Raw genomic sequence first — 26,844 nt, 5'->3', positions numbered from 1 at the left:
ACAGCATCCCGGAGCCACACGCGGGGCTGGAGGTGACCTGCCGCCGCGAACCGCGCACCGGCACCACGGCCCGCCGCAAGGCGCGGCGCCCGCCCCAGCGGCACGGACACGCCGCAGGGCCGCCCGCCCGCCCCGCGGGGCCCAAGGGCAGCTGCGGGCGGCGGCCGCGGCAGGAAGGGGAGCGGCCGGGCCGGGCCCGGCGCTGCCCGGGGCGCGCCACGGCCTCGCCGCGAGGGCCAGCAAGCGCCGCAAGCCCTCCGGCTGCACAGGAGGCCCGCGGGCGGGGACGCAGGGCGGGGAGCCGCTGGCAGCGGTACGACGGCCGGGGACAACACCCTCGGCCCCGGCACGGCGGGCCGCCCGCGCTCCGCAACGCCGCATCCCCGCCGGCAGGGAGAAAGCCGCCGCCGCGCCGGGGCCCCAGGCGCCCCGCGGCAGCCCCCGGGCTCAGCGGGCGACACCCGGCCTGCTGGCAGCCGCCGCCGCCGCTCGCCTCGCTCGTGGCCGGCGGGAGTTTCTCCTCCGTACCGTCCCGCTGCCCGGCCCCCACGCGGGAACGGACCCCCGGGGCCGCCCCGACAGCGGGCGCTGCGGCGGCAACTTCGAGGCCCTCCGGGCCGGCTGCGCTGTCGGGCGGGGGCGGGACGCCCGGAGCTGCTCCCCCTCCCCCTCCCCCGGGGCCCCGTCCCCGCTCACCTGGCGGCGGGCCTCTGGCGCCCGGGGCGGCGCGGGGTGCGCCGTGGCCGGCGGGGCTGCCCCGGCCCTGGCTGCGCGCTCCCGGCTCCGGCAGGCTCGGCCCGTGGACGGGCGGCGGCGGCGGACAGAGGGCGGGGGGCGGCGGTAAGCGGCCGGGACCGCCGCTCATGGCGAGTCCGGGGAAGCCGGAGCAGGAGCGAGCGCGGGTCCGTAGGGGTGCCGGCAGGAGGCAGGCGGCCGAGGGGGAGGCGGAGGCGGCGGCGGCAGGCTCGGCGGCGGGGGAGGAGGCAGCGGAGGAGGCGGGGGGCGGCGGAGGGGAGGAGGAGAAGGCAGGCAGGAAGGGGGCGGCGGAAGAAGCCACCCATCTGCCGTTCCGGCCCGCCTCGCCGGCCTGGCGAAGGGGCTGGGGCCGCTCGCCGCCGCCGTCCTCGCCGCGCGGAGCGGCGCCGCGGTCCTGCCAGCAGCCGGGGGCCAGGAAGCAGGCGTCGGACTGCGCCCCGCGGTGCGCCGAGCGGGCGGCCACCGGCATCGCTACCCGCTGCGGCCGGCCGGCGACGCCCGCCTTGCCGAGGGCAGCCTCGCCGCGCGCCCGGAGGGGCGCTTAGCGCCAGCGGGGCCACGTGGGCGGCATGGGCGACGGGGGTCGCCTCCAACGGGGGCTCGGCCCTCGGCCGGGCAGCGAGGCCGGTGCCGAGCCGTGCCGGCCGATGCGGGGAAGAGACTGCCGCCGCCGCCGCCGCCGCCCAGCTCGTTGCCGAGAAGGAAGGATTCTCCCCGCCTGCTTCCTTCCCTCCTCCCTCCGCCCCGGCCCGGCCCTGGCTGCCCGGCGGGCGGGAGCGCTCGGCCCGCCGCCTCCCCGCGCCCGCTCACGACGGCGCTGCCGCAAGGCACGACGGCCGGCGGAGAGCACGCGGGCCCGGCCCCAGCCACCCCGCTCCGCAGCGGTGCCCCCGCCGCCCCCCGCGGGCGGGCGGGAGAGGGGCGGTTGGTCCGCGCCGCCGTCGGCCGGGCCCCCCGGGGCCCAGCGGGGCTCGGCCCGCCCCGAGCAGACCCTGCGCGCAGAGCCCGGAATCATCCTCGGCCCGCCTCGCGCTCCGCCGCTGCCGGCCGCCGGGCTCGGGGCCGCCGCGGTGGGCCCGCCCGCCAGCCCTCCGCACCGCGCTGCACCGCTCTGCAACCCCCTCCCCGCACCCGGCGAAGCTGCACGGGGCGACGGCCCGGGGGAGGGGGCAAAGGCCGCGATCGATTCGATCGATCGGGCGGCCGGGCGACTGCAGGGGCTGCGCTGGACCCCCCGCGGCGCCCGGACGCTGCGTGGCGGCGGCCCAGGAGGGGGCGGGGCGGGCCTCTACCGGCTGCTGCGGGCAGCGCGGACAGCCCCACCCCGCCGTCCGCTGCGGGGGGCGCGGCCGGGGCGGTCGCCTCCCGGTTTCTTCGACCAGTCAGAGATGTCGGTAAAGTCCTTGATGTGTCGGGAGCGCGGCGGGCGGTGGCCTCGTCGCCGGGGGGCGTGGCTCGGGACAGCCCGTGCGCGGGTGCGGGCGGCGGCGCAGCGAGAGGGTCCGGGGCGGTCGCGGTCGGGTGCGGGCGGCTCCGCGCTGAGGGGAGCGGCCGCGGCTGCCGAGCCCCGCCAGCGGGGTTTGCCTTTCAGAAAGGGTGAAATAGCGGGAGAAGCGATACGCGACCGAAAGCGCCACTTGGCAAGTTGTGCTGCCCGGGGGCGCGCTGGCTGCTGTCCCGGTGAGATCTGCGTGCGCCGGCGGGGGGGCGGTTGGTGTTGCGTGTCGGGGCAGTGCCAGCTCCTGCGGCGCCGTGAGCGGGAGAGGTGTCGGAAAGCCGTGCCCTGGCCGGCGTTACCCCGCTGCGCCAGCCTCTTCCCTCACGCCGTCAGCTGAGCTTTTCACCCGTGTGGGAAGAGGTGACCGTGACTCCCCAAGGGGACAGCACCTCTGGGACCTGTATCCTACAGCTGACATGGTTTGTGTCCCAGCAGTTGCCTAAGGCCATGCAACGCCTTCCCCTATTTGTTCAGGAATCGGCCTCAGCAGCTCCTGTTCTTCTGATCCTGTGGAGCACACAAGGGTCTGAAGTACTTTTCCATCACATGTGCTGCGCCCTTTTTCCGAGGTGCCTGCACCTCTTTCACAGTGCTGCTATGGGGCAAGTACATGCAGCCTGCATGAAGCTCCTGGCAGCACACAGATGACAGGAGATGAACAGAACCACTGTTGCTTTATGATGATTCATTTTTCACTCACTCTTTTGGGGGGATGGTGCTTTAAAACTGCTCCCATGCTGAAGATAATACATATAACTGCACTGTGGCACAGACTTCGTTTTTTGTGAGCCCTACAAAACTTTGTGGGTTTCAATACTGGAGGATTTTATACTACAGGAAAAGGCGGGTAAAATTGTGTTAGTCCTTCAGCTAAAACAATCTTTCTAACTCTTTTTGCACGCAGACGGTCTTCCAGAAATAAGAAGAGATATTTCTGCAGCATGAAACTACTTCAACTATTAACCTAATGTCACTTCAGATTACAGGATATCTGGAATTTCAGAAAAGTTGTTTTGTGCAGTATGGGTCAGTAGTCTTGCAGGCACATAACCTGACAGTTCTGGTGCATTGCACTTCATTTACTTCTGGAGCTGAGGAGTTCCATTTTCCTGTTGGTTCTAAACTTAAATTAAGCCTTTTCAAGATCATTACAAGATGCAGGTGTTTTTTCCAAGTGTCTTTTAACTCAAGTGGGACAAGAAGAGGTAATACCTTTAGCCTAGTACCTTATTAGAGCAATTACCACATTTGGAAAACAGACAAGCCTTCTTCAGCTCTGCTTAAGGTCTTCAGGTACTTAAACCCAAGGTTTTCCCTTGGGTTTAAAACAACTGGTACCTTAACTCACTTTTCTAAACAGAAATACACTGATGGATGTCCAGAGTTAAGCTCCTTGGTAGTTCACATCAAACAGATTCAGGGGAAAGTTACAAGTGTGTTTGTGGTTGCGGTTTTTTCCTGGCTTGTGTCTTTTATTTTGTTTTAAAGTTTACGAACTTGAAATACTGCAATGGTCAGAAAGCCACTGCACTCAGTATTATAGACTTCTTTTCACTTCAGGTGAATTCATACCTCACTGGTTTGGGTCAGAGCAATCACTTCAGGAACATCTGACACCGATGCAAACTCTTTTGCAGACTGGAAGTGGTTGTTTCTTCCAACCTCTTAACTAATTTTCCTAAAAAGTAACACAAAATTTGAGTCTGCATTTCCATATCTCAAAATGGTCTGCCGGAATCAGCCATATGGTCTAGTGTGGAACACTGTAATAATAGGTATACTGTTTCATCAAAAATTGAGTAAGTTAAACCTCTGCTCTGCCTAGGGCACCTCTTAAAAGCTAGTAAGAGCTGAAGTGGTGTTAAAGGCTTGGTGTGAGCCAGACTTTGCAATGGGAAGATTTTTACCCAAAATCCTTTATGTCTGTTTTGTCCCTTTCAGTGCTGCTGAATGCCTGATTATGAGACGAACATATAGAAAAGAGATCTACTGCAAGTAAGAGTGACAAGATGGTAATTAGTTGAAAAAACTTAATTCAGCAGGGAGTTGTGTCAGATTTTGTAAAAGGACATCTCTCTCAACAGAAAGCTGGTATACATATTTTAAAAGCGCTTTCTTCACTCCACAGGTAAGTAAGTGTCCTCAACTGCAAATTTCTTGTAGAGGAAATGCATATCCAGCTACCTGCAGATGTCAATTTGTCTTTAAAGTAGTTGAGAAAGACACGTGGAATTGACAGGACTTAAAACTCTCATTGTTGAGTGCAACAGTACAGGAGGCGTACAAGATATTTCCATTGGCGCCACCTTGATGACTGCTGCATTTTCTACATCTGCTGTTGTCTGCTGCTTACTGCAGGGGTAGGCTAAGTTGCCGTTTGTGGGCTGGAGGCCAGTCCTGCCATATTCCAAGTTTCTCCTATAGGAGTTACTGCCTTAACATCTGTCTAAGGACTAGATCCACAGGGCCTAGAGTGGGTCTGTTGTTGAAGCCGCCACTGCGACATTGCTCACCTCAATGAAGAATGAGAAATACAAAAGACGAAAGATAGGACACATCTCTCTGGAAACAAACATTAGCATTTCTAATATGTGAAAATACATTGAGGTTCTCTATTCCTGCAGTAAAATAACATTTTCCTGAGGCTGCACACAGAAATCTCAGAGCTTTGAGATGGGCCCTCTGATTTCCTTCTTCATACTCCATCTCAGCATTTACTTGCTTTGAAGTTGCACTGTTGGTAGGCTCCCAGCTCTCAAATAGTCACTTCTGTACTCTGCTGTAGCTTCCATTTGAGTTGCAAACATCTCACACTGGGCAAAGCTCAGCGAGCAGAGGGAAATCATGAAGCTGAGCACACTTCATAGCTGAAGAGTATGCACAGTCACTTGCTTATTTTACACAAACAGGAGCACAGAATGTATGTGAAATGAGAAGGGCTTTGCCTGTGTGTGACAAGAACTGGCTGTATTGTTGACAGTTCTTACATACTTCTTACCTCCTATCTTATCAGTACCGATCTGTCACCCTTCATGTACTATACCAGTATCTGAACATGGAGAGAGCAGAAACACTTCAGTATTCACAGTGACTTTGATGGTGCTAGTGAAATGGGAGTAGGGAAATACCCTAAGTGGTAGACCTCAGAGATAAAGGAATGTCAAATGCTATGGGTTCTCTTGGTTTGCTTTGCATTGTGACAGCCTAGAGAAAACTCAAGTCAACTGCAAGAGCTCATTGTGTTAGGTGCTGTACAAACATGTCCATAGCCCTGAAAAATCTTGCAATCTAAATATGCAGAAGAAGGAGGAAGGGAAGCAAAGGCATGGAAAAATGCAGTGTTTTGCCTGCACAGATGTGACAGCTTGGTAACAGAACTCATATCCCATGTCTCAAGTTTGATGCCACCTGAACACACACCATATGCTTCTAGTTAAATTTCACCTGAGGATGGAGAATGAGCTTGGAACACTGCCATCCCTGACAGTGCCTAGGATCAACAGAAGCATATAACTAATGAGCTAGTAACGGTTCATCAGTAACCATGAAGTGATAGAGCGGATTTCCACTCATAAGGGCAAAATGGCTAAGGGGGCTGGAACTATTCTCTGGTGTGCATTCAAAGTCAAGAGCCTTATGAGAAAATTTTGCAGCACTTCCCATTCATCACTGTCTCTGCTTCAGATAAAAGGGTCTTAGATGGGTGAACCATCCTTCCTGTCAGACTTCACCTTTCTGAAGGAACTATACTGATAAGAAGAAGAAACACAGTGACCAGTGTGACCTAAGCTAAGGGCTGGAGTGCGTTCACTGCCTTGGCATGATACTGACACACACACCTTGGTGCAGCAGAATGCACACCCTGCTGCCACTCTCTGTTGACCTGCAGGGGCCAAAACAGGAGTCAGTGGCCTGCTGGGCAGCTTAAATCGGTGCAAAGACCATGCTGAAGTCAAGGTTCAAAGTTCTTTGGATTAGGGGCCTCAAAGCACAATAAGAGTGGTTTCTACCTGAACAGGCAAGTGGAGAGGCTGCCTCACACAAGCCGTCTTGACCAGCAGGCTCATGCACAAGTACTGTGGGAGCACAGGGTTTGGCAACAGTGCCAAGAGAGTTGGGAGGCTGAGAAAGCAACCAAACTAGAGCTGTCCATACTTTCATGAGAATCTTTCCCCAACCATGGCTTGCCCCTCAAATAAATACAGCAAAGCAACACACAGTCTGAATCCCACATGCTATCTCAGTGGCACGTGCCTCTTGCTTTTCTCCCCACTGTCTCAAAGTTGGCAGCTCTACATGGACCATGCCCTGCCTTTCTAGCCACCAGAGTTGTCTTGGAAGTGAATGTTCCAGACTTCCTCTAAAAGGATGAAGCACAATGAGATACAGTTGCTATATGTTTGATACATTCTCTTCTACTTCTTATATCCTAAATATTGAGCAGGCCTAGAGCAACCTTAGCTTGAGTTTGAAGATTAAAATATATTCCATCTCGTGCTAGCGTATAAGGGATGTCATCCTTTGTAACAGGCTTATGAGTGTGTGTTAAAGTGGGCTGAGGAGTTCTTGGGAAATATTGCTACTTAGTTGTATTTGCAGACAAATGTTCTGAAGTTGACATGAATGCAATACACGGATGTTTAATAGGTTTGTGGGGTTTTCCTCTTTCTTCATATTGACCTTAAACAGTTTGGTTTTTTGAAATAAGAAAGGTGTAGATACAGCCCACAAAATGAGCCAGACTGCCACTGTGGTATCCAGGCCACACATCTGCTAAACAGACTTGACAAATTTGTCAAGAGCAGACAAGAAAAACTACATACAACCTCAGCTACTAATAGGAAAAACAAGGGAAATCTTTTTTTGAACATTTCTTCCAGAAAGAAAGCTCGTAAGTCTTTCCGAATCACAACGTGGTTAGAAGACAAACATAACTCATTTGTAGGCATGACTTTTTTTGCTGCAGATCGCAGGACAGTATGTTGTTATGGCCCACTCTCATTCTTCTTTCATCTAATCCCATTTTGTTTGGACTAATTCTGTCTGCTGCTCTTCAGAAAAAAGACTTTTGGATCACACTGCTTTGCTGCTTGGATTGAAAGATAGGTGGGGCAAATATGGAAAATGAAATATATAGAAAGAACACTGAGAGCTGTGGAAGGAGAGTGTCCATTCCTTTAAGGGTATCTTGTCAAGAAGCCGTAAATCAGAAGGTACAGAGATGTAAACCTGAGTGACAAATGATAAGAGAAGTGGTGATGAGAATGAACATGGTCAGTCACACTAACTGGGAACAAGTGTGAAGTGTGGGAATGTCCATATTTTCAGTTAGATTATCTGATTAAGGACTTTGAAAAATTGTCATGGTAAGGAAATAGAGGAGGAAAAACACAGAGTCTAATAAAATCTGAGCAGTTAGCATTACTGAAGCCAACAAGCAGAAACAAACCGGGTCAGTCACATCAGCTGACGGGCCATCAAGAAACCTCAGGCAAACCTGGGACTTTGCAATGGATAAGGATGCACACCTGAAGGTCCAGGGTGCTGGAGCGGGTCAGTGGGACTACGCCAGCCAAGGAGGCAATGTGTGGGGGAAGAGGGAGCAGGGAGGAACAAAGAGGTGGGGTAGACAGGCAAGGGTACAAGACGGGCCAGTTGCCTGTAAACTGGCTGGTCAGTGCACTTGCCTGGCTGAACCCTGTGCCTGATGGCCACGGTCTCTCCTGTCTGTCCTTAACTACCTCTGCGTAACCTCGTGCCCTGTCCCGTGCATGTGAGTGCCGCAAGGACTCCGTGCGAGCTGCGGGGAGCTGCGGGGGGGACCGGCGTGAGGGGAGTGGGTGCCAGCTGCTGGGATCAGACCAGGCTGTGGGCAACCCTGGCCTGTGGTGTTGGCTACTGGAGTGACTGGGGGGTCTCAGTGCCAGCGACTGGAGCAAGGGGAGTCTTTTAACCTCCAGCCACTGGGATGGGTACAGTTTGTATCCTGAAAACCAGCTGCTGGGGGGACTGGTGTGAGTGAGGGGCTCAGCACTGGCAGCTGGAGTGGGACCACAGGTCACAGGCTGTGTGCCTGGTGCCAGCTGCTGGAGGGATGAGTGTATCTTCCCAAAGGTACATGTCTGCTGTGCATGGGAGGAGTGTGGCAATCTTGATGCTGCACCAGCTGGCAAGCAGAGGGACCTTAGGTCTGGGCTGGGCTATCAGTCGGGCAGAGTCCATTTATTTTGGGGGTCATGCATGTGTGTGAGGTACCTGTTGGACAAGTGTGTGAGTGCTGTGTGCCTGCAGTGTGCATCAAGCTGGACCAGCTGGGACCTGTGGGGCTGGTAAGAAAATGTCACTGAGAGGCTGCTGAGCCTGGTGAACTCAACAGGTTATCATCTCCGTTATCAGCTCCTACTATTCCATATAGGGTCTAATGATACTGTGGCGAAGCAACTCAGAATGATCAAAGGAGTGGGGGGACTATATATCCTCACAGGAATGTTAGTGGACCTGGAGCACAGGTGGTGGTCTACTCTATCCTCCCAGTTAGAGGAAGGGAGGGGTTCAGGAAGGAGGAGGAGACAGGCTGAAAGGTGAATACATGGCTGCTGCCATTCTCAAGGTTTTAGCTTCTATGATCATGGATCTACCTTTGGGGAAGCCAGGTCTGTTACAAGCTGATGGGATTCACCCAACCAAGTGGGGCAAGAGGGTCTTCGCCAACAAGCTGACCAGACTTACGAACTTTTAAACTAGGTTTAGCAGGGAAGGGGATGGAGTTTTGAGCAACAGAAAAGAGCCAGGGGCTGCTGATATATCAGGAACCAACAGGGAAACACCTGTGAAATGCCTCAAAAGAATTAAGTTGTGTTCATCTGAAAAGTTGAAACAGTTGACAGCCCAGGTGAAGTGCCTCTGTACCAGTGCACGCAGCACGGGTAACAAACAGGAAGAGCTGGAAGCCACTGTGAAGCTAGAATGCTGTGGTCTGATCTCTATCACTGAAACGTGGAGGGATGAGCCACATGACTGGAGCACTGCAATCAGTGGCTGTTCTTTCTGTTCTGTACAGAAAGATCAGGCAAGGAAGGAGAAGCAGGGGTTTGCCATGGGTGTAAAAAATGGATTGATTGCAGAGAACTGTCATTGTAAAAGAGCGATCAACAGGTTGAGAGTTTATTGCTAAAAAGTGGGAGCCAAACCAACAAAAGGAAGCCTCATGGTTGGTGTTTACAACAGGCTACCAGATCAAGGGGAGGATGTTAACTAAGTGTTCCTACTTCAGCTACAGGAAGGATCACACTTGCAGGCTCTGATTCCGCTGGAGGACTGCAACCACCCTGACATCTGCTGGAAAAGCAGCACAGCAAGCTGTAAACTGTCCAGGAGACTCTTGGATTGCATTGAGGATACTATCTTTATCCAGGTAATAGAGGTGAACAGAATTCCAGGTGATAGAGGTGAACAGAATTCGTAAGAATTACAGAATTAATGTTGGAATTAAGCTGCAGAGCATGCGATTTCCCTTCCCTCTCTTCATTACCACACTGGAGAATGTACCTGTATTTGCTACATTTTCATCTTTACCTGAGAAAGCAAAAATGCTATTCATTGTTAAAGAGGGATATAGATTACACCTATTAAAGTCTGAACTGACAGCATCAGGTTCCTGTAGTTTGCAGCACATGCATGATTATTATGGTTTTAGCACCAGCTGCAAATCCAGAGGAAGACTTCAGCTGTATTTTTGTAGCTATCATGTTTCCTGCTTTGGGACTGAGGCTATTGTCTTATGGTTAAAGTTGTCCTGGGGACAGATGAGTCCACATGTGCTGTGTCTTCCCCTTCCCCCTGGTAGGTCTTTTGGTTCCCACTGTCTATAGACAGCACACAGGACAGTGCAAACAGTGGTTAGACCTAGCTAAATGCTAAAAGCCTAGCTTTGTCTTTGCTACATTAGTTGCAGACACAACTATGCAGTGGCTGGTAGAAAGGGAAGGAAGGAAGGGGGAGGTTGAAGGGAAATTGGTAGTTTACTCGAGGTCTGCACCTCTCTTATGTGGCAAGACACAAGACCCCAGCCTTGTTCACTTTGCCTTGTGTTCCACATGAGCAGCAGCAGGTAAGTGGGGCTGTGCTGTCCTGCCTGCTTGCTCCCTCCCACCGTTGAAACAGGCAACCCCTTCCATCACCACAATTTGGGGTGGCAGGGGTATGTTCCTATTCTTTCTTCAGGTCCAGTTGGAGAAATGGGGAGTCATTATCAAGTCTCATTCCCCCAATAATTCTCCTGTGTTGCCAGTAAAGAAACCTAAGGACAAGTGGCAACTAACAGTATATTAGGGGGACTTGAACAGTGCCACTGAACTGCTCGCTGAAGCTGTTCCCAGTAGAAGTGATAATAGTTAATATTCTTAATGAGCAGTCCTCCATGCTGAACCAACACCAGCAGGATGTTTTGAACACCTTGGTGTGGTATCTAGGAGATCAAGTGAGAATTCCAACACCTGCCACTCAGAAAACACTGGGTCACTTTGCAACATTGTCGAGTGAAAGGAATAAGGGAAACTGGATAATGTAGGAGTGAAATTTGATCATTACTGAGGTTTGGATATGATCCAGGACCTAAGTCTTCTTTCTCGCTCCCTAGGAACTGTTAAATGAGTAAGTGAAAGCTGTCATTCAACCTGTGTACTATGGAAAGTATCCATCTAGAAAGTATAGTAAGTATTCCCTGGGAACTTTTGTTAAATATCCTCTGTGGTGAGGTGTTGCTACTGGAGACAATGCTGACAACGTCTGAAAAGATAGGCAGCTTCATGTTTCAGACCATGCTAACCTTGCATTGGGAAATCTGGCATTCTATCACATAAGCAAGCAAACCCACAGAAGCTGGTAACTTTTGCCACGACATGGACAGTGAGGTCCAACATATCCAAAATCTCATATCAATGCTGATAAAATTCTGGCCTGCAACTTGGTCTGTACTGTTAGGACCAATATGGGACACAGTATGCTCTCAAGTTGAAGAACTGGAAACCTTAATAACCAGATATGAAAAAGCTATTACATACACAAAACAAGTGGTTATTGCTATCAAGCATATACTGGCAGAATCACAACAGAAATGGAACGAACTGCTGGATGTCATTGGTGTGACATTTTTATGGGATATGCACCATCTGCAACTGGGATATCACATCTTATGTTACATCTTATGATTGTTGTATTATTGTGTTCTGTTTATCATTAGATTTTTTTTATTGAGCTTGTTTATCTGTTCATCTCTTATCTCACCATGTTGAAAACATGTACTGTCAACTGTTATCTAACTACAAACTGTGAAGACTGACTGCAGTGAAAGTGCTGGAAACTTTCTCCCTGTCCCCATGCCAGTGAGGCAAGAGGCGTAACAGTACCTCCACTCACTGAGGTGAAGGTGTGGAGTAAGACTGTTCACTCAGCTCTGCTCAGATTTTGACTAACACACAGCTCATGCTAAGGCCCGATGTGTACTGGGAGCAGCACCATTAGGTGAAAGTGAGGGCAATACATAGGCAGGGCATGATGGCCAGAAAGGGCTGAGGGTCATTGTGCAGCCCCTCTCACCTGCAGCTTGCTGTCTTCTGCAGCCATAATCCTTGCATATTGGTTGTCTGGCAGTTTCTTCAGAATCTGCTAAATGATGGAAGTGGCACAGACCAAACTTCCAAGCTGAAAAGTACAAATATGTCAGTTTACCCAAAAAGATTTTGAAGCAGATCCAACAGCATCTGGACTGCTGAAGTTTTTGTGCTTCCTGGTGAGATACTGGGGACATCCGCACTATGATGGGGGAGGAAGGATGAACACTCTCACCTTTAGCTAGGTAACTGTTTTGCTCATAGGTGCACGAATTACAAATTACAAGTTGTGTTTATGAATTAGATAACTTGTGTGTTAGAAACCTCATTACTTAAGTGATGAATTAATGAATTTATGTTAGACTAGTCTGTCAAAGGGGATTGAGCCCTTGTTTGTCATGTTTGCTTGTTTTCTTTCGTAACGAGCTCATAAAATAAAGTTTTATTTGCAGAGTACATTGTCATGTAAATTTGAGAGATCCAAACGGATTGTGACACTGGACACCTTGGTCTTCAGGCATTAGTGAGACATTTACTTAAAACAATGACTAACCTGGTACTGGCCACAAATCTCTAATAAGACCATGTTAGGGTCATTCCTGAGAAGGTGGCAGTCTGCTCCCCAGTGCCCACCAACATCCTCTGATTTTGCTGATCTAGGGCTTGTATGAGCACCAGATGTGTTCAGATATAGCCACTACCTAATCTGTAGTTCTCTGTCTTGTTCTACAAGCTACACTACTCCAGCTGTCCTACCTGTCTTTCTCATTCTGGCACTGATCTGTTCAGAGGTGGTTTTCCCTTTGTGGAAGAATTTATCACCAGAACAGTGTTCAGCATAATTCATTGTAAGCAGCCATCTGGAATAAGCAAGATAGAGGTAAATACGATTTATGTCACGTTTATATCAGGCATTCCTCAGCATGCCAGAAGTCCCCAGTGTCTGCCAGGGGAATATGTGTCTGTTGCCACCATGCTAACCTTGGAAAGACTGTATGTTCTGTTTGGAAAGTGCTCTGGGCAGCACTTGCCAGGCTGAAATGGACAACAGGCATCTACATAAAGTGGCTTTGTGACTGGGATAAGGGTTCCTGCAAGCACAGAACTTCCCACAAAACCTCCAACAAAAGAGACTTCTAGCAAGCTCTACTTAGATCTGCCTAAGTGGAAGAAATGGACAGGACTGCTTTACCCTTTCAGCCAGAGCAGCAGGACTGCAGATGGGCAGAGTAACTTCCTGCTGGTGTGACCTAATTGTAAGTCTCTCTTCCCTCCATGCCTCAGAAAGCTGTAAGCCATAGAAGCATCATGTAGTCGCAGTGCCTGCGAAGTAGAGTCCTGTGCAGTTTCTTGTCCTCAGTGTGAGTATGTATGCATCACTGAGATCACTGAACACACCGCGGTTGTGTCCAACAGTGCTAAGTATTGGATAGATACATAGAAGGATGAGATTCCTGGTCAGTGGATCTAATAATAAAAACGGTGCTTTAGCATCTTTTTAGAGAAGGCCTTGTCCAAAAAAAAATTGGAAATTTGCATGTGAGAGCGACAGGAACTAAGTTTTCACTGGCCTTGGCCCTGTGATTTCAGGCCACCACTCATGAAGTCTGGTCCACCAAGTTTTCCCCCCGCTAGGGGACTCCACTCTGCAGGAGGATGTAGAGTGCAATCAGGAGTAGCCCACGTTCTTTGTGAAGCCTGCAGGAGTACATCAGCTGGAGACCCATTAGTCTAGAGTCCTTTTTTGGACACTGCTCAGCACCAACTGTAGCAAGGGTGAGAATCATCCCACCAGGTCTGATGCTTATCTCTAAAAGACAGAGACTCTGTCCCAGAGCACAAAGTTCAGTATCTCTTCCCTAACTTTTAGTAGCATTGTTCATTATATTAACTAACACAGCAGCCAGATACAAAGAACCTGGTTTTATAGGAGAAGGGAATGAGGGGAAGTAGGAAGACACTCTTTTAAAAAATTGTGGTAGTTTGTTATTTTTTAATAACATCCATACCTCATTACAGTAACATTTATGTGAGTATAAAGGTCACCTCTTCAATTAGGTAGAATATATTCAGAACATGAGGACTCATCTCCAGTTTGCCATAGTTATCAATATTAGTGGAAATATTAATCTAATTTTATGGAGATCTCATACTGTTATAGTGTTTAATAAGTAAGATGAAAATAACTCAGATTTGTGAAGATCCATTCCCCTGAAAGGCAATGACATTTAGGAGTACAGTACCACTCCGTAGGAGTACTGAGCTAATGTTACTATAGCGTATGTTTGATTTGAATCATTTGGCCTTTACTCTGTTAAGTAGTTTAATGAGGATGAGAAGTAGCTCTTAAGTTAAACAGGATTATCTTCACTTTATTAGTATGTTTCATAAGGACTTATGAAGGTTTTTGTATGCAAGGTTTCCAGATACTGAAAGATGCCTGGTGAGGACTGATGTCACCCTGCATTGGTGGTGGGGAGCTGTCATGCTTGATTATCAGCAGCGCACAGACTACGCATGTTTGTGCCTGCTGTGGATAGCTCTCTACCAGGAGCTGGACCTCTGTGCCTTCTCACAGTGGAGCTACATTGATTCTAGTGGTATGCAATCAGAGCCTAAGACCACATGTTAATTTCATTCAGGCAGATGGTAGATGAACCTGGAGCTGAAAGGCTCTGTACCTCCTATGAGCCCCATGAGCTGTCCAGACTCCAGTTTGAGCTGAAGGCTACTATTTTATGCATATAAGGCCCGTGTATTTCCCCTGCATACAGTGTCCTCTCCATCCCAACCGTGCTGTGAACCAGCAGGGAGGCTCCAAGCCAAAGCAATAATGTGAATTATACCTCTGACCTCAGGGGATGCCAATGTCTGTACTGTGAAACAGCTGACTTTCCTTACAAGCATTATTGCTCGATGGTGACTGTCAGACCCAGGGACCTTGTGCTGGTTTTGGCTGGGATAGAGTTAATTTTCGTCATGGTAGCTCATATGAGGCTATGTTTTGGATTTGTGCTGAAAACAGTGTAGGTAATGCAGGAATATTTTAGTTATTGCTGAGCAGTGCTTATAGAGTTAAAACCTTTTTTGCTTCTCTTGTGGCCCTGCCAGCAAGCAGGCTGGGAGTGCACAAGGAGCTGGGAGGGGACACAGCCAGGACAGCTGACCCCACCTGACCAAAGGGATATTCTACACCATATGACATATCGCTCAACAGTAAAAATCTGGGGGAAGAAGGAGGAGGGGGGGATGTTTGGAGTTACGGTGTTTGTCTTCCCAAGTAACCATTACGCATTGTGGAGCCCTGCTTTGCTGGGGATGGCTGAACACCTGCCTGCCCATGGGGAGTGGTGAGTAAATTCCTTGTTTTTGCTTTAGCTTGCAAAACTTGCTGGATTTTGCTTTACCTATTAAACTGTCTTTATCTCAACCCACGAGTTTTCTCACTTTTACTCTTCTGATCCTCTCCCCCATCCGACTGCAGTGAGAGTGAGCAAGCAGCTGTGCTGCTTAGTTGCCTACTGAGCTTACACCATGACAGACTCCAGTTGGAAAACGTAGTCAGCTCATGGACATGCTTTCTTTTTGTATCATTGGTGAGGCAGAGTTGAGGGAACATTCCTCCACTGACACTGACAGAACAAGCTGTGCTCCAACGACCCTGCTGCCTTCCTGGGAGCTGGAATGTAGAGCTGGGAAAAGTGCTATCTCAGCAATAGCAATTGTAGCACCATTTGAGCCCTATGTGGCTCTATGCACTCTCTTTGCAGTTTTGATAGGGAAGAAAAGCTTGCAGCACCTGATGCGCTGAAACCTGTAGCACTTTGACACTTCTCTGCTTTAGAACCTGAACTTCAGAAGAGTAACATAAACTTCAGGATTATTGCTTTAATAGTGTGAATCCAAGCAGCTGAGTAGGAAGTAGGACTGATTTTCTGATTTTCTGTTATGTTAGCAAATTAGATTAAAGTTACAGAGAACCCATGCTCTTTCCCTCATTTTTTGCAGTTAGAAGATGGTAATTTGACAGGATAGGCCTGGGTCTGACTCAGCTGGGTAGCTCCCATATATTTTTCTTCCCCTCAAACCTCCCACAGCTAAAGCAGATGACCTCAACAGACCACTGTCAAGTGTATTCTTCCATGTCAAGGCCAATTGATAAATCTCTAAAAAAATGATACAAACGCCATGGAAGCATGGGCCATTAATCAGCAGTGCAATCAGTGATGCTGTAATGGCACTCTTGCAGTTCTGAGACCTGTTCACACATTTTCAGCAAATTCCAAGTGCTTAGTTAGCAGCCTCTGTCTGGGCTGTACCATCCACCGTATGGACAGCATTATCAACTGCTGGGTTTCTGCACTGTACCAGACCAGGTTGTGGTCAAAGTCCTTCATGGCTGTTCTGCAGGTTTGAGCATAGAGCAACCATGCGTTTGGAAGGTTCCCCAGATTAGACAGGAACACATCAGTAGCTGCAGGTTTTAAAATGTCTATTGAATGATTTTGAGTTGTAATGCACAGACATGATCATCCTGGATGGCTTTGGTTTTTAATGAACAACCATGGAGAAAATGTACACTCAGCTTATTTTGTCCTCAGAGGTACTGCTCTTGTGTTCTTCTAGGACTTCTGTGGGTGCATTACACAGTACCATATGCTTCTGAAGAATTTTTCCTACTGAATTGTGGACTTGTTCTGCTGATCGTTTGCAGAGAGATCTGGACCTCAATAGTGAAGTGGCTTAGTTGAGGTGTATGTCCTCAGTGCAAAATATGAGAGGGTCAGCAGCTTGCACTGAAGCCTCATTCCAGCTGAAAACCTAAACACCAGGTTCAACTGCTCATCTTGTTTAGGATCACCCTTTGTCTTCAAAGGCAGCAGCTGTGTACATGAAAAGGAGTGGAACAGAGATCCAGCTGCGACTATGAACCTGAATTTAGTAAACAGCAAAGATTCAACTGAAAGGGACAAAGCAGTCAAGCAGCAGGGAACAAACCAGGAATGGAGCATTTTTATTTTAATTTGCCTCCCTGTGCTTCAGGTTTGCAGTAGCTACATTTAGAGTCTGGGAACAGAAGCCCAGCATCCCAGGCAAACACATGAGGAGTGATGACAACAGCAGGAAAGAAAGGCAGCCTGCTTGGGTAGCATGGCCAGGACAGACTTTCCCAACACAGCACCACACACCCTCAGAGCTCAGCCCCTTCCAGGGAGCTTGTGCAAATGCAAAGGTTGGCCCCAGCACTGAATTCCAGGGTCTCTCTGCTCCTCGACGCTTTAGCAAAGGTATTGGAATAAGGCTTTGCTGAAACAAAACTAGTTTTCTGAAAAGCCTCCTTTTTTTGTCTGAAACACTGACTTAAGTGTGTAAATTTATTTGTGTTTATTTCCCAGGTGCCTTGTTTGGAGCTTGGAAACATGGGGAAAAGCTTTTTTGTTTTGTTCGGTTTTGTTTTGATGGAACACAGGAGCCAGCTGTGCAAAATGGAGTAGGGTTGAAGTATTTACAGCAACGCAACTGGACAGATCTTTTTAAATTTTTTATTTATTTCTTTTTGTAATGTCTTATGCCCGCTTATAGCAAGTCACAAATACCCTGGCTTGGCAGGTAGCAGAATACTCAGTCAACTCCTGGGCTGAATGTGTTGCTGTGTATGCTTCACCCAGGGTGCCTGCCACACTACCTTCTACTGTAAATGGACTTCAGACCAATGTTTTAAAGGGTAATAGTTTGCCTTGTAATGCAGTAATAATACAGAAATGGTCCTTGAGTGCATTTACCTTTAAGTGAAGCACAAAATGCACAGTAATTCATGGAGTTTCATTTGACAGACAATGAATAACTCTTTTGCACACCAAGTTTAATAGATATTTTTCTCACCATGCGTACTCTGAAAGCATGATAGGATTAGAATCTTCATCTGATTCTCAGCTTTCCATCCTTCTCTCTCCTGTCCTCACCATTCATTCATCTTCTTTACTTGGAGCTGTCTCAGTCTGTATTATGATGAGTGCAATGTAAAGTTTTTGACTTTCAGGCCAGCACTTCATCTGGGGTAAATTACTAGAGCTCCATGGAATTATGGAATTCAGCAGCGCTATGTGCATTTATGGTGCCGACATCATCAGTAATTTTCTTTTCCTCCTTGTGTTCCAGCGTTTATTGATACCTCCCTTTGTCTCCTCCTAGTCTCAGATGTTCTCTTCAACTTGCTATGGTCTTACTCCACAGGACCACAGACATCTGTGCTCTTGCTATTTCTGTCTCTGGAGATGACCCTGTGTATTATCACATTCTCCATGGCTCTGCTTTGTGTCCTGGCTTTGTTTTTTCATAGTCTGGCTTTATTTTTGTCATTCTACCATGACAGCCCTCACTGGTATTACTAAGGACTTGCATATAGCTAAACCTAAAGATCTCACTTCTGTCCTCTTTTCTGTTCTCTTCAATTCTACCTGTCCAGTCTTTTATCCCCACTTGGATGACTAATTTAAATGAAATGTCATCAAGAGAGGGAAGGTCACAATCAGAGATCTTCTCCATTTAAATGACAGCAAAGCTCCCTTAACTGTGCCATGGAGCCAGAGATCCGGCCATGTCTCTCTTCCTTCCCTTGGTGTGGTATTCTCAACATCCCAGGCACACAAGGAGCTTTGAATTATTTTTAAGGAGGAAATGTTGTTAATTCTTCTGTTCTGATATTAGATTGTCCCATGTCATCTGAACGGCTCTGAATCCCTGACCTTGTATCTCCCACCTAGACAGTGCTGCTCTTCAAAAACTCCCTTCATGTGCTTTGAGCTTACAGCAAAGCAGAGTCTTGTTTCTCCACAGCTATGAGACCCTCACTTTCTCATTTCTTCAGATCATTGTGAAGGTTATTACATTGCAATTGTAATACACAGCAGTAGCCAGAGACCTCTGTCAGGATGAACATTTTGCTGTGCTGGTGATGTACAATTGACAAGTTCCCCTAGCCCATAAGTTTATTTGGCTGCCAACATAAAATCTAATTATGTTGTTTTTCATGTCCTTTTTTCCCTCTTTTGGGACCTCCTCTACTTCCCATATCTCAGTTTTCTATTAAGATGAGATCTTCTTGCGTTTTCTGAATACTGCATATCTAATCCTCAAGGTCTCTGGATTTCTCCTGTCACACCAGCAAGTATTTCTGCAGTCTTCAGTCCTTGGAAGTGCCCTCTCAGAAGCTGTGTTTTTTTTCCTTTCTAGTCTATTACAGTATTTGTGCCAGTGATCTGGGGTTGCTTCATACTTTGGAGTCAACAATTACTTGGATTGTTTCAATACACTTGTTTTTATTGCCCCCTTCACAACTCCATAGTTTTGGATGGAGTTACATCTGCGCTTTTGCAAAGGCTGACTATCATCATATTACATGGAATGAAGGACTTATCTGCAAAGGGGCAGCAAAAACTGGTCTCAGGTGAACTTAATAGAGCATTGCATTCAGTATTTTCCTCCTAGGAAAGAAATCTCTGTGCCAGGACCAAATGCCAGGACCAGCAAAATCCTTCCCAGATGGTGTCAAGTAGATGTTGCTCTATTTCATTTCTATTTGGAAATGGGTGATGCTGAAGTAAACCCTGGCTCTGAAGGGCACTGTGCTTATGAAGACCTCTGAACTGTCCCGGTCAGCAGCCACATGGGGAAAGCATTGGGAATGTATTCAGTGTAGCCCCTTACAGCTGATTTGCAACATCTTACCGAGAGCTGGGTGCAGCTGCCAACCACGGTGGTATGGCTATGGCTATGCTTGCCTACCTTTTTTCCCCCATTTCCATTTGCTCCTGTTCTCTAAGTTTCCTTCATGTTTGTATTCTCAGTGTAATGGAAGCAGCATTACAGACTACAGATTCTAGATAAAGACAAAGAAGGTGAGACTTTTCAAGGATAGGAGAGGAACAGGGTGGAAAATAACACAGTAAGGAAAAGCTGATTAATGGTAGTTATGATATCATTAGACTTGGATTCTTTGCTCCTTAGCTGCAGAAAGCATGGTGTGAAATGAAGAAGGAAGTTCAAGCTTTTACATCAAAAGTGATTTACAGTATGAATGTGCAGCCAGTATGCAAGGCATGGAGAGAAGGGTGTTGGAGGAAACGAACACTGCCTGATATGCTTCCAAAAACAGCAGTTTGGGGGCAACTCTGTAATGCCTAACCTGAGACAATTTCCAATATCTGATTTTCAAGGAGTGCAGCTCAGGATTTTTTTAAAGTTGGACACTGTTAGGGTCTTTATGGGCTGATAGGTACCCCATCTTTCTTTCAAAAAACAACTTGGGATCACCAGCAATAGGAAGAGCAGCAGGGGCCATTCCTGAATCAAATGATGAGACAAAGGTTGCTGGGACAGCACACATCAATCAAGATATACTGTATGAAACTTCTGAAAGATGCAATTCCCTCCACAAAGCTGTGTTTTGTTGTAGTGAAAGTAAAGTAAGGACTTGTAAAATACTAGTCTTAATTACTGGCAATGGTCCTTATAGCCAATGAAGTTAACTCTGACTGTAAAGAGTTTGTAAATTAAGGAGCCAAATAATGCAGCACTGATCCCTGGTCTTCGTGATCTGAACAGTACAAATAAAAAATTGTCTTTTCTAAGGTCTGTGCACCCAGACTGATCCATATGAAAAACAACATCTTTATTCATGCAAAACAGCCAGTGGCTCTGTTCCTGTCAATGGCTCTATCAACTTTACAGCAAAGACAATTTTGCCTGCTGGGTGGGGTCATGATAGGTATTATGGTATATATGGGAAGCATCCAGGACACTCTGATGTGTGTTTCAGCAGCCAGTGAAAAGCAGCACCTCAGACTAGCTAGCTGCCCGCATGCATACAGTGTGCTGAAGAAATTATGTCGTGGTTTAACCCTGGCAGCAACCAAGCACCGCACAGCTGCTCACTCACTCTCCCCTTACCCAGAGGGTTGATAAAGCCTTGGGCTCTGTATTGCTGCTCTTACCCTTCGTATATGGGAAGTGTAAGGGGAGGCCTTCCTTTCTCAGAGGTCTTCTGCATGTCTCAGGCTAGATGATGGAGAAGATGCAGCACAGCCCAAGCATGCGGTTAAAACAGGCACAGAACAAAACCTTGTCTCCCAGCTGTGTGCTAGTAACAGTCTGTCCCAGCCGGGGGACCTGCAGTGTTCAGACAGCTGCAGTACAGCCCCACATCTGCTCAGGCTAGGAAGGACACTGTGGGGTGTCCATGCTGTGAAGCTGTTGCATAGGCAGTAACAGCACAGCAGTGACACAGTGGCTTAGCAGCTCCAGTAGGTCAGGAGCCTTCTGTCATCAGGGTGGGGGCTATTTGACCCTTCAAAGGAACTACGCCACTGGCACATAAAGCTATCACAGACTGCATTGTCTGCACAGGGTGGCAACGAGTGGCTTTCATGTCTCTCAGGGTCATTGGTGAGACCCCTGAATATGGTTACAGCATACTCAGTTTGCAGAGCGTTTCCATGCAGCAACAGAACCCTCTTTTGCTCACATGTACCCAGGTGACTCGTATGCCTCTACATGGGATGATACCCCATGTGATTGAGTCTAAACTACAAGACTGAGGTTATGAGACACAACTTTACTCATATGCAGGAGTATGTGTGAGATGATCAAAAGAAGATTCAGATGGGCAAGGAGACAAATTATTTCTAGACTCATTAACTACTTTTCCAGTGTTCTGCCCCATCTTAATTTCTGCTAGCACAGAAAAAAAGGGCAACCTCTGCTCATCCTGCCAACAGGGAGATAAATATTTCTTATGGAGAGCTCTTTTGTTCTTTCTGACTGTGAAGAGGAGAGACTGGCAGACTCATAAGAGACAGCAATGATTGCGATCCCACTGAACAGCTTAGGTTAGGTCTTCTAAGGAAAACACAGACTGAAAATTTATGCTCTCCTCCTACTAGATGCCAGATTGAGTATAGGAGAGGATTTGTAGTCTGCTGTAAAGCCTGCATTTGTGTCCAAATTTACCTCCTTTCCTGAAGCTAGGCTTCCCACTCACCAGCATACCACCTGCACTTTCCCTGGAACTCAGTTTGCCCTCATGTTCTGTGCAGCACGGTCTTTTGTGTTCTTGCCCTTCTCTTATATCCTGCTACGTTACAGCAGATGTTACCAGCCAGCTGAATGCAGGCAACCACTTTTTGCAGGTTTAACCTCTGGGTATGATCAGCTGTCCTGTGCATCCAAGATGCTCAGAAGCTTCAGGGATGCCTTGCTGGATGTCTTGGCACTCACAGAGCACCTGACATAGCTGTAAGTTCCCAAAGCTCATCTGAAAGGTCTCCTTGCTGGAAACACTGCAGAGACATTCCATGTGGATCTACACTCCCTGTGGGCAAGGTAGTACTATCCACATTGGGGTACTCAGCTCACAGACATACATCTGAAATGTGCGTATATGTCACACATGGCAAAGTAAATAGCTATTGTTACTAGCCCGTGTTGAAGCATGGCTACCAGTGTACTTTGGGCAAACTTCTTGCCGTATCTCTTTCCCAGATATTGCATCATAGTGTATCAGAAATGTATGTAGAACCAACTCAAGACCTATAAGGACTCCTCTTAAAGCTAGGTTTATATTTACTTACTCACTGACAGGGGTTCACAGTGCAGTTAAAAGAAGTATTCAGCATGGAGTCTTTCACTGTGGTCATTTTTCAATTTTATATCACAAGGTGCCTTTAAATACTCTGTGTTCCCCAAAGGACAGAAAGGTACAGGAAAGGAGGGAGAAAAAACAGCCATTTGACTAGGAATAGAGGGATTGTCAATCATAGTAACTAAAGCTGAGTTCCACGGGAAGAAAAGGGCTGGCTAGACTAATCCACTTGGAGCTATAGCATCAGCAGAACATTAGCACTTTTTTGTCTAGGTAACAGAATTTATTGTTTGCTTTATTTTATCTTTCACAGGCTTTGTATGCACATTCTCAACAGCTGCACACTGAAGTAATTTCTCCTATCCTAGGCTGAAGTTTCCTGGAGAAAATAAATCAGAAATTAAAAAAGTGTTTTTAAATGACAGAAACTATCATTGGTGACTGTGTGGTTCTAAGGCATAGAGAGAATTTACAAGATGTCTATAAAATAAGGACATTCAGAATTGACAAGCTTTGATTCTCAGTACCTCTGGAGGCTGCATTTCACTTAGGCATATTAGCAAGTAGTAAAGAAATTAACCATTCATCCACTAAAATCAGAAAGCACACCTACAGAGGCACTGATTACACTGTGACATTTATCTCCTTGCTTGACAGATCTACAGTATCTCACTCATACACATGCATTTTTTTGCTTTCACTTGCTGCATCAGTTTGGTGAAGATAAGTCATTGAGAAAGGGTTCTGCCAAATGGAGTGAGAACATCCTGCTGCGGTAATGGAGAACCTGCACTGAGCTTCCTTCTTTTCTACAGTTAGACCCTGATACCCGTATCTGCATTCACATGCAAATGTCCATTTGTACAGAGAAGGAAGCCTAGGATGAGTGGCAAAGACTGCCATTGCTCATTTTACCTACTAGTCTTCCAAGGCTTTTTTATTTATAAATGAAAAAATGCCCATTAGCAAGAGCAGGTCAAATTCAGGTATTATGACTAATATATACGCATCTGCTGTGGAGTTGAGTGAGGACCGAGGCAGAGTCAGAGGCATTTGTACTTGGAAAGCATTTCAAAATGAAATTTGAAATCTTGGTGTGATAAAGGAGTTCAGATGACCTCACCACCTTCTGGAACTGATAGGGACATTCTCTAAGAAAATTAATTCCAGTGGGTTGATTTATGTTCCTGCTGGTGCTTGGTGGATGGGTATAATGGTGTGTAAACAAGAATGTGCACAAAGTTTAGGTCAAGCTGACCCACCCTCTCAAGTCCTTAAATGACCCACTCTCCCAAGTACCCACCCTCTCAAGCCATCAAAACTGATGAATGAAAGGACTTCTGACCAGGGGAGTCAACCTTGGGAAAGAGAGAACTGGTCATGATAGCACTGCTATCTAAATTATGCAGAAAGAAGCCCCCAAGTGAGAAGGTTCTGGCCACAAGAGGAGACAATCTGATAAGGTGTTGCAATCTACAGACAATTAGTTGAAAGCAGAACAAAGATAATAGTGGTAGTGGGAGATTGCAACCTGCTCCCTCCGCCCTGCTGAGAGAGGGCAAACCTCTGCTTGGGCAGCCTGAATAGCTGGGAAAAACCTCCAGAAAACCTCCAGCCATGCTACCTGAGGCTGTGCGCTAGTTTGCACTAGAAGAGAGAAACTTGTACCCAACTCTGTGTGTAAATGAAAATTAGTATTTCCTGTACTAATAATGTGCAAGTACTCTGCTGTATATAATGTGTGGCCTCAAGTAACTTGGTGAGCATGTTAGGAGTAAAGATCCCCCATGCACGCAGCTCTGCAACAAACCAGTGTCGGCTTTCTAGGACTGTCATTTGGTTTGGAGAGTTTTCCTGGTTACGATTTTTGGTAACACATCTAGTGCGAGACTAAGAAAAAACCTCTTTGTGAATGCAAAAGGAAAGAGGGTGCAGAGAAACCCTAGACAATTCCAGAGTATGCTTGACAAGGAATACAAAGGAATAAGCTAAAAGAGGACTGGGGTAAAGTATTGACCAACATCTGAGCAATCAAGCTGATTCTTGATTCTTGTTGTATTCAGGCAAGCAGAATTTTATAGTACTTATAAATAAACAGGTATGCTGTTTTCGTTGTACTTCTTGGGGCGAATTAAACATGTTTTGCTTAATTACAAAGAGATTTAATAAAAAAACAGAGTCCTGTTGTCATGAGTGGTTCTGCAAGGGGTCTGCAAAGATGCAGCATGAGCTGAATCCTAATATACCCTTGCACCTTCACCCATCGTGTGAATGTTGGCATGGGGTGCCTCAGCCCCGCATTGGGTTAATCCCGCAGCCCCATCTCTGTTTACCAAAAGTGCCCCTGATCACTCCAATGACACAATCCTACAAGCAGGATGCTTCTTATAGCTTGATTAAAGGAAGCGGGGCAGGAGTCTGAGGAGAATCCCTCACTGGCTGTCGTGCTTCAGATATAATTTGTATTGTAATTTCTCTTTAACTGAGGTTGCGTTTCCCTCCTGGCCAGTACAGCCCTGCCATATCTCTCTCAGAATAGTAGATTTTCTGGATGGATTTGGTCAAACCAATGCCTCTTTGCCTGAGGCAGTTGGAATTACTATCTACATGTTGACTAAGTTATTGGTCTGCTTTTCCACTGAGCACTTTGAAAGCCACTCGGCTGGGCAGATGAATGAGACATATTGGAAGACTCAAACTCATCATTCAGTAACTAAAACAAAATGTAATTTGTGACTTTATTATCACTTCTTATAAGCAGCATAGTTTGATAGTGGCTGGTGTGAAAAGAGAAAAAACAATTCCCACCCCTCAGAATTTTGTTAGAAGTCCTGATTTGCACCAGGCTAGAGGGAGCGACAGTGCAGGGCAAGGTATTGTTGTAACTTTATGACTAGAGGTCTGCATGAGGCAGAACTGGGGAGGGTATATGCTTGTGTAAGGGGTTTTGTGACTGAAAAAGTAATATATCCAGACAGTGAGGAGCAAATATTCACAAGCATCGGTTCTCATTTGCGGATCAATAAGCATATACATCTTCAGGGACTCTGAAGGCAGATTGCATAAGATAACAAAAGAGATTGTGGAGTGTCTGCAATGGGCAGAAGACTTTCCGTAAAGATGAAATCAAAGAGGAGTTGACAATTGGATGTGGAGATTGGAGAGAGGAGAACTCAGTTGGTGTTTTACATTTGTCATGCCAGGAGAGACATCAGACTCACTCACTGAAAGGACTAAGGCCCTGAAAACAAGGAAGATGTTGTGAGTACCTTGGATACTTAGTTCAACAAAAGAGGTTCTGGATGGTTGTAAGATAAGTAATGGGTGTAAAATAAGGGAGGACTGAGATAATTTCATGGCAGAGAACTCAATCTTCAGAATGGATAGACCGGACCACAGAGATAAGAAAGTTACAAGAGAATGGCAACAGTAGCCTCGAAGGATCCCAGAACTGAGTTTGCAGAAGTAAAGGTCAATTGGTGGGCGCCGTGAAGAAGACTACAGGCCTTCACCTGAAGACCCTGACAACCACCCAAAGACCACCAGGGAAGATGACTGTGCATGCAGACCATACATATACATATATTGATGAGTTAAAGGAAATCTCATGCATATGTAAATGAGTTGTTGGAAATCTTATGAATATGTGTAACTTCATGGTATATAGTCTCTAAAAGTTTGCCAGATTGTTGGAGCACCTATGGTAGAGCTATTCTCAGTGCTGCCACAGCGCTGCAATAAAGAATGTCTTGCTTAGTAACAGTCTGCTGTTATTGAGTCTTATTATACTGGACTCCTTACCCAGCTGCACCTAGCCCCCCACTTCAGCAAGATTAGAAAGCAAGGAGGTTTGGATGCTGCCGATCTTTGTATCACCACAACGCCTGCTTCAGGAGCAGTGTCTCCCAGCATGCTGCCCAGGAGACAGAAAAGAAAAAGCAAGTGATGTAGTCCTGAATAAGCTGTGTTGGGAAAGGGTTGGTGCTTGCATCAGTTAAAATTCCTGCAGAAAAAAGCTCATCTCATGAAACAGCTGAGTGGCCCAGTCATTACAATGCATGACTGCAAATCACCCTGCTTCAACCCTTAAGGAGGCCTGACAGCAGCTGTCTGCGGCAAGAAGGGCCATGGGCTTATGTAGGGCAACAGACAGGGCAGAGAGACTGATCATCCCAGTGTGCAGTGGGGAGGGGTGAGAGAAAGGATGAGTGTTGTCTCGTAGGTGGGTTTGTCAACCGGTGTGCAGCATCAATTCACGCACCAAGTCGAGGTATTCCTTATTTTATTCTAGTTTGCACCATGTAGGGAGCTAAGTGGTCACTCACAAATGCCTAGCTCTT

The 26,844-nt window shown here is 47.5% G+C and overlaps 2 protein-coding genes across 13 annotated transcripts in view; one reads left to right on the top strand and one right to left on the bottom strand.

Moving 5' to 3' along the window:
- The window catches only part of RNF38 (ring finger protein 38), a 112,151-nt gene extending 110,926 nt beyond the window's left edge, over positions 1-1,225 (bottom strand). Inside the window, exon 1 of the mRNA XM_056325461.1 lies at positions 697-1,225. Within this exon, the coding sequence (XP_056181436.1) occupies positions 697-1,225 (529 nt within the window). The remainder of the gene's footprint in view (positions 1-696) is intronic.
- Positions 711-26,264, top strand: LOC130142959 (uncharacterized). Of its 12 annotated transcripts, none has more exons than XR_008819586.1 (5): positions 1,326-2,150; positions 9,528-9,668; positions 15,147-15,215; positions 22,053-22,158; positions 22,818-26,264. XR_008819586.1 is itself a non-coding variant. In XM_056325465.1 (3 exons), the coding sequence occupies exons 1-3, from the start codon at positions 1,326-1,328 to the stop codon at positions 10,908-10,910; spliced, it is 984 nt and encodes a 327-aa protein (XP_056181440.1). In that variant the 3' UTR covers positions 10,911-12,318. The 12 variants fall into 12 exon arrangements, 2 of the variants coding, with proteins under 2 accessions (XP_056181440.1, XP_056181438.1); XR_008819585.1 differs by having other exon boundaries at positions 22,053-22,245; XR_008819588.1 differs by having other exon boundaries at positions 19,004-22,158.
- The last annotated feature ends 580 nt before the right edge of the window (positions 26,265-26,844 follow it).

The sequence above is a fragment of the Falco biarmicus genome, chromosome Z, assembly GCF_023638135.1.
Source record: "Falco biarmicus isolate bFalBia1 chromosome Z, bFalBia1.pri, whole genome shotgun sequence".
Classification (NCBI taxonomy): Eukaryota; Metazoa; Chordata; class Aves; order Falconiformes; family Falconidae; genus Falco; species Falco biarmicus.
This window is presented reverse-complemented; position numbering and strand designations above follow the sequence as displayed.